This window comes from Camelina sativa, chromosome 20, assembly GCF_000633955.1.
Source record: "Camelina sativa cultivar DH55 chromosome 20, Cs, whole genome shotgun sequence".
Lineage (NCBI taxonomy): Eukaryota > Viridiplantae > Streptophyta > Magnoliopsida > Brassicales > Brassicaceae > Camelina > Camelina sativa.
This window is the reverse complement of record NC_025704.1, coordinates 14445946-14453989: the sequence shown is the minus strand read 5'-3', so window position 1 is coordinate 14453989 and position 8044 is coordinate 14445946. Positions and strand designations below refer to the sequence as shown.

Sequence of the window (8044 nt, the reverse complement as noted above, 5' to 3'; positions counted from 1 at the left end):
ATCACGATCACAAAAAGGAATAATCGAACCACCGGGTCAACCGTTACGCAACCCTCAACTCCACATCCCCGTCCGATGAAACCTGACGGTCAATAGAATCCCTTTGTCCCGGATTCGAACCCATCTCCAATTGAAGCAGCCTCTGAGCATCCGCTCCGTCGGGAGTCTCAAACGGAGTCGACTCATCAGACCTCCATTCCCGATATTAGGTGTTCCAACCTTCCGACCAGCACCATCATTCTCGAATCGGGGACGCTTACCCGAGGAAGACAAGCGGATCTCCTCCTAAACTGGGCCAAATATTAAACCCCTGGTGGGCCTATTGTTAACTCTAGATCCCGGCCCATTTACACCACTGGGCTTTCTAACTCCGACCCATTTATCTTTTAAACCTCCTCTCGCGCCATTACATGCCTTAACCATTCCCCTATTCAAATCCCCCTGCGTCACGCTAAATATTTTCTTGCCATTATGATGAGGCATCTCAACATATTCATTTTCCTTATTCTCCCCTCTGGATCCGACACCTTCCCTTATCAGTAGTGAAGGATTATCTTCCCCTATACTGTCAAAACTGTTTGACACCGCGATTCCCGCATTTTCCTTAACTGTCGAGATTTCCCGCAGATTCCTGCCAAAACCTCCTCCCGAATTACCTGCCGAAAAGGAAACTCGCTGATTTTTCTTCTCCGGCCGGTTTCCTAATCGACGCACCACCGTGAACCCATCCTCATCCTTATCTCCCCCACTAGACCGTCTTACCACCGAAGGGGGGACTGCAACCACCTTCTTCTCTGGTTCTCTCTGCGAACACCCATGGACACCCAGCCAGAGCAAATATTGGTTAAACCTTCATACATTACGTAGTACCGTTCACCGTTGATGACTACTGACCCTTTCAACGGATTTCTTAAGTCAACCTCCACACATATACGAGCAAATCATGCTCGCTCAACATTCAGGGTCATCGGATCTATCCTGATCGGTTTCCCCAGACTACCAGCTATTCCCAACAGGATGGCTCGATGATAGAGATTAAACGGAATATGAGACAACCTAATCCAAACCGGCGTGGTAACAATATCATCCGTTAGTGGATCAAAGGACGGCGACCATGCTTGCACCATAAGGTAACTACTAAACGCTTTCCATGGTCCCCCTGTGACAGCCGCCATATACTCCTCCTCAATTTCAAAACGAATCATGAAAAACTGTCTCGGAAGGTCGAGAACAGTCATCCCCCCTCTCGGTTTCCACAGTTCCCTCAACTTCCTGTTTAAAACTGGGAGTAGAACATTTCGACCCAGCACCTTAACAACCATGCACTGCTTCCACAATCCGTTCATGGCCTCCAAAACATCATTCTGAATGGTAATTACTGGTTCTCCATGCTGACCATCCGGAAACTCCACACGCAGCCTCTTTGTTACATATTCATCCGGTATAACCCCCTCCGGACAAGGTCTACCACCACTCAGACCCCCTGTCACCTTCCTTACCCATGTTCCGGGGATATCCGGTGGATCTCCCGGTGGAGGTCCCTTGTCTCCGATCTCCATCATCTCAGTTGCGTGGTCACCGGAAATCGCCTCACTCATCTCTCTTCTTTGTCCGACACTTCTTCAACGTCAGTGTCTTATTAAATAAAACCTACGCAAATTTTGGAGTTACAAGGATAAATAAAATGAGGCATTTAACGTTTTTGTTCTATAACACACGCATGTTACATTTTCATATGATATATTATATGTTTAAATGCAATATTTTTTTCCATCAAAATGATTTTTTTTTTTTGAAACATATCTTTTAACAAATAACACGTTATCCATATCCAGTAAGACATATTATTATACTAGACAACTCTTAACATTATAGTAGTTTTAAGAAAACTAGAATAATACCCGCGCTACATCGCCGGATTATATTTTATTTTTTGTTTTTTTTTAAATTTTTTTGGTTAATTTTGTATGGTGTTTGTAATTAAAAGTAATTATTCCTAAAAAACAAAAACAAAAAGTCATTTTTATTATAGTTTGTGACAATGTTCATTTAATTTGTAACATTTTTGTTTTTAGGTTTTTGTTATTAGTTTTCTTTATTTTTTTCTTCTATTTACAACGATTATTTATTATTGTAATGAAATTGTAGGTTAAAATGAATTTTCTGTCTGTTTTTTTTTTTAATTATGATGCATTGGAGAACCATTTTTATTGATAGTTGTGTTTTCGTGTTGGTTTCTTTCCCTGTTACACGGAAAAGGGGACAAGATCAAAACTCAAAAGTAAATGTAGAAGTAATTTTTGGGAAAACGAGTAAACTTGGATAAAGAAATAATGCATCTCATGGTGTCTAAAGTGAAGCTCCAAAACGATCTACAAAGCTTACTTTAAAAACTATGGTAAACTAAAATCTTGACTTATGAAAAAAACCTTCAATATCTACAAGCTTCAAAATCACATTCTTCTTTAATTACACACTACATCTTTTTTCATTAAAAATCAGACAAATCCTTATTTTTAGATCTTGAACATAAAAATGGCATACATGTTCAAAATTTCGTGAAACCAAACACACTAAAATAACATTTGAAAACCAATACTACAAATTAAAGAGGCCAGTAACTACGACTTAACTCTTCTTCTTAGCCACATTGGTCCACCAGTCTTCCAATCAAATTAAATGGTCAATATAGTCTCCTGTTTATGATCAACTATGTAATTTCCACTCTCATATACAGTAAAGGACACCTATCCCATACTCAACATCATCAGCTTCGTGCAACGTGTTCCCTTGTGGTGACATCACCTTCAAGCACAAAAGAGAACATTGAAAAAACTTCCACTTTGAAATATTCACGATTGAGATTGAGGTGAAATCCGTATATGATCTATTCACATAATGAACACAATTCCTAAGTTGCCATTGTTTTATACATCTACATCAATGATGGGCTCTTATATTGATACAATTCTGTCACTTGTTAGATCATCGATCCGACAACTTTATAAAACATAATCTTTGGCTGAACCCTCCATTCTTACATAATCTGATCATACTCTTCCATTTACTGACAACCTATAACATCACCACATATCACTAATTCTGACCCATAAAAATTCAAACTTCAGCTCAAGAAAGGCAAAGCCAACTATTTTGTGATCCCTCTTCTGCTAGAATTTCATGTCTGAGACTGACCCACTGGTTATTTTATAAATCTTGCAAATGTATTCTCTTTCTTCACCACAACCAATCTAAATAACATATTTTATGAATGTAACAGAGAGGAGATACATATGAACAGTAGCACTAACATTTGTGACCATGTTTCAGATTTGCTCTAGAGGGATATCTACAAGCCTGTTTCAGGTTTCAGATTTTACCATTGACCAACCGAAGTTACCTATGGTCTACTCATTGCAACTTCCAAGAGAAATGCTTAAAACTTATCTCCTCCCGTCTCTTACCTCTCTGTTATTGATCGTTGAGGCAGTTTGCCTTATAATAGTCGCTGCCACTCTTGAATGATCAAGATTTATCTATAATCGAACGGAAATAAATTAGGTTTTCAGATAATTTAGGGGAAAACGAAGATCAATTTACAGGAAGCTAATGATAGTCATCTTTCTAAAAACCCTTTCAAGATCCAAACCCAAACCAGCGAAATTGAAATGATATTATGGATTGAAACTCAAACCCTTTAAGATTGAAATCTTGGGGAGTACGGAACGCCACCGTGACGAAATCGCAGGACGGAGACATCAAGATTCGAGGGAGACATCGAGAGGCAACCTAGTGATAATATGAGTCACCAAATATTCTGCTTAGCTGTATTAATTGTTTTAATTTGATTAGGTATTCATTTTAACTGATGTGTCAGTCTTCAATACAAAAACTGAGGTGTCATGCTCTGGTGAGAAACATAGAAGTTTTATTGTATTGATTAGAATTATCAACAAAAAGACAACAAAAAAGACATACATGAAAAAAAAAATTATAAACGTGGGAAAAAGAGACATACATGAAAAGACAACAAAAAAAGTAGAAGAAATGCAAAAGGGTAGATAAAGAGTACCTAAAATATCACCAGAACGAGATAATAGAAAGCCTAAAGCCAGTTAACCAAACCAAACACTGCATGATCTGACCCTCATAGTCATTGTTATTGTTTATTGTAGGGTTAACTGCTCCAACTTGCCTTCAGGGTAAGGCCTAATGCAGCAACTTTCCCAATTTGCCAGCAGGGTAGAGTCTCGCTCCCACCATTGTTGAAGCCCATGAGCTGTCGTAGATTTAGTCGGCTTGTTATTGTTTACAGTCATATCTGCTGATGGAAGAAGGTGAAGAGGTTCTGTCGACAAACCCGACGTTGATGATTTTCCTCTAATCTTTCTGACCAATAGACTCCTAACTGATTTTCTTGCACCGGTTCTTTCGATTTCGCCTGCACCGATCTCACACATGTAGGTTTTGTGTCTAAAGTAATCAATATATCCTGCACATATTGGATCTGCTGGGTTTACATATAAGTAAGGTATCCACGATGCTGTTTTTGGATCGTCTTGATCTTGAACCTATAACAATATAAAACAAACAGTTTCTCGTAAGAAAACAGACTTTGAAAACTCTGACTAACATGATGACTAAACCACCATAGTTAATTAAACTAGTTATCTTTACACTTAAGATGATTTTAAGCTACCACTAGATCGGTTAAGGCCATGGCTACGGTGGCTTTGACAACACTCTTGGCGATTTGAAACACATTTTTGATCATATCTCCCCCAGGTAGCTGCTCTAGAGGAAGAGACGAGATGGGTGGATTGAATATGTAACTTTCAAGGAGGAATCCAACACTTGTCATGGTCTTTCCAGCCAGCAAAACTAGTGCGGCTCCCAAAGAGTGTCCAGCAAGCCATATAGCTGACTCGCTATATTTTTCCACCATATTGCGGATTGCTTTAACAGCATGCATAGGCCTGCCGCCTTGATGGAGGTTGTTGAAGCTTATTTTGAGGTTAAGTTTCATATCAGACTTCCAAGTTTTTCCTTTTAGCATCGTGCCACGGAAGGCAATAACATGGTGTGGAACTTTCACATATGGGGTATTCTGGTAAAGGTTGTAAAGCTTGTATTCGAAAACAGCACCGTATATGGAGCCGTCATCATCCATCAAGGTTTCGAGCAAAGTGAAGTTGAAAAACTCCCACCAAGGCTTGGCTAGTGACTCGGAACCAACCCGTTTCTCAAGCCTGTCCCCTTCCAGTGTGTACACTCCATTTACCAAACTTGATGCCACTGAGGTTCGGTAGTACGAACTGGTCCTATTAGCAAATAAAAAGGAAACCAAGAGAATCAGACTATACATATGGGATATTCCCAAAGGTCAACTTTTACTAAATAAACTTCTGCACGGCACATGAATTTATAGAGTTTCAATAAAAACTTCTATCGTATATTATAAAAAAAATCATATAAAATAACAAAACAAAACAAATATTTATTTTACCAGTCAATAGATGTAAGATGGAAGGGGCCAAAAATGCTGAAGTTATCGGTCTCTGACTCTGAGGCAATCGCTCCTCCTCCCAACATTTTTCTGAGAGAACCCCGTCCCATTTCTTTTTCTTCTTCTTGTTGTTTCCTATAATCTAAGATATTACGTACACTACCAAATTAGTAATCTAATTGATGTAATTTAACATGGTGAAGACAAATATATATATGCTAATGTACTACAACTCTACAAAAATGTAGGTCTACTATTATACATGTTACATATATTATCTTCACATATATATATTGTTTGCAACGTGAGGATAACGAGGGATATAATGACTACTAAAGTAAGAAATTAAATTGTTGCATGAGATTTAAAAACAAATGGAGAAAATGTAAAACTACAGAACAAAAACAGTTTTTGATGCACTATATATATGACAGTTCTTCTGCTGTATATATATATATATATATATATATATATATATATATTTTGAAATTTAAGAGTTCAACAAAAGAAGTAGTGAGTTAACACAGAAAAGCATCTTGCTATTTATATAGATGCTAAATATAGGAAGACTTTTTGGATCCGGAGACTTTGAGATTGTCCATTCAACACAGACACAAGCACACTCACACGAGCCAGACCATATCAACTATTTCTTTATTTACGAATTCACAAGATTTCTACAAATTAGCAATTAAAAATACACTTAGACGTGTGAATCAATTTTTTTTTTTTTTGGTCTTAATGCGAAGAGTGTGAATCAATTTTTGAGACCGCGTACCACTGTTTCAATTTATCAAATCGTATATAAAGGAAAACAAACCTTCTTTATCACAGTATAGGGATACGTGATCAAACCCAATTAAAATAGGCATATATACCCTAAACAAAATTTTGATTGTGGTGTACAACCAATTAAAATCAAAGTTATCATATATACTCCAATCCTGCTCACGCCAGCTTACATGATTTGTTATTAAAGATTAGAGTCACATACGACCCTCCATCTTGAAGAAGCAAGTTAGGATATACTGTATTTTGTGTACATCGATCTTTTATGGATTGATAAATATTTATATGTTCTACTTGCTAAGGGTAAGAGAACACACCACAAAGAAAAAGGACTTAAGCTTATTAAAATCAACAAACTGATTGATATATGTAAACTACACTTTCATGTATGCACATAAAAAGTGAAGATGAATATTATATACACACGTACAAGACAATGTCTTTACTCATCCTCTTTTTCATCTTGATTATGTATACACACGTACGGATAGATATAAAATATGAGTTAATTATGAGATAAGGATTTTTTTGAAGAGTATTGTCTGGTAAGGACTTTTTGTCCGTGATTACAGATTTAAGCATTTATTTGAGATTGGAAATACAGTTTTGCCCTCTTCTTTTTCTTAGTTTGGTGAACGGCGTTGATGAGATGGTGGTGATGATCCGGTGAACGAGGTGGTGGTGTCGATGATAAGATCCGGTGAACGAGGTGGTGGTGTCAATGGTGAGATCCGGTGAACGAGGTGGTGGCGGCGATGATGAGATCGGTGAAAGAGATGGTGGTGAAGATGACGAGATCCGGTGACAATGATGAGATGAATGATTTTTGATTAAAACCCTTGGGTTCCCAAGATAGTATCCTCTTAGGGTTTAGATTTTTTCATCCATTAGATTTGTGATAGTGTTTAAGTGACAGATCGTTGATGAAGGAGAACAAAGAAGAGGAAGAGGCGAGGGTTTTCATCGCCGGAGGAGAAGGAAGAAGAGAAGGAAGAAAAAAATAAAAGGCCAAAATTGTCTTTTGGTTTCACCAAAAAATGTCCAAATCCGATGTCACGGGTAGAAATACCCAATTTCAAAGTTTTTGACAAAAAAAGCCCATTTAGACAATAACCCCTATAAAATATTCATCTTGACTTTTATGTGGATAATAAAAGTATTGAGTTTGGTTACACGTTATTTTCTGAAATACATATTTTCAATTGTTTAGTGTTATTTGCATGGATACAAATGAAACACATCGAATTGAACTATTGATGAGACATGCATACATGCATATCTAATTTAGAAGGGACTGTTCACAACACCTTCAAAACTGTAAACGACAAAATAAAAAAAGAAAGATTGGGCTATAATTTAGTACTACAATTAGGTCTAAGCGAAACGTATGATAATGTTTTTCTTTTTTAAACATTGGTAATAGTTCTAATTAGTAATTAGTTTGATATGTTTTTGAAAATTAGACTAGTATTAGTTATTATATATTTTCTTATTTGATATAATAATTTTGTTTCGAATCCAGAACTTTCAAAATTTATTATTTTCTATATTCTTGATCGAAAATTTAAACTATGTTTAAAGTTCATGATATTGCCTGTAAATAAAGAGAAGAGTTTTCTAAGAATAAGGAATTATAACACAAATGGCCTTTCGGATTTAGGCAATCACCAAATGGTCTTCCAATTTATATCCAAATTTTATAACATTTATACATAGAGTAATAGTGTTATTCAAAAATATTGGAGTAAA

General features: G+C 36.7%; 1 protein-coding gene and 1 long non-coding RNA gene across 2 annotated transcripts; both read right to left on the bottom strand.

Annotated features, from left to right (window-relative positions):
* Positions 2467–3803, bottom strand: LOC104770801. The gene is made up of 3 exons (XR_764627.2): positions 3695–3803; positions 3465–3536; positions 2467–2805 (listed from the first exon to the last, which is right to left on the bottom strand). It is a non-coding gene; the product is annotated as an uncharacterized LOC104770801 (long non-coding RNA).
* LOC104770800 (GDSL esterase/lipase At4g10955-like) lies at positions 4010–5788 on the bottom strand. Its single transcript, XM_010495257.2, has 3 exons — positions 5507–5788; positions 4700–5321; positions 4010–4571 (listed from the first exon to the last, which is right to left on the bottom strand). The coding sequence occupies exons 1-3, from the start codon at positions 5614–5616 to the stop codon at positions 4167–4169; spliced, it is 1137 nt and encodes a 378-aa protein (XP_010493559.1). The 5' UTR covers positions 5617–5788; the 3' UTR covers positions 4010–4166.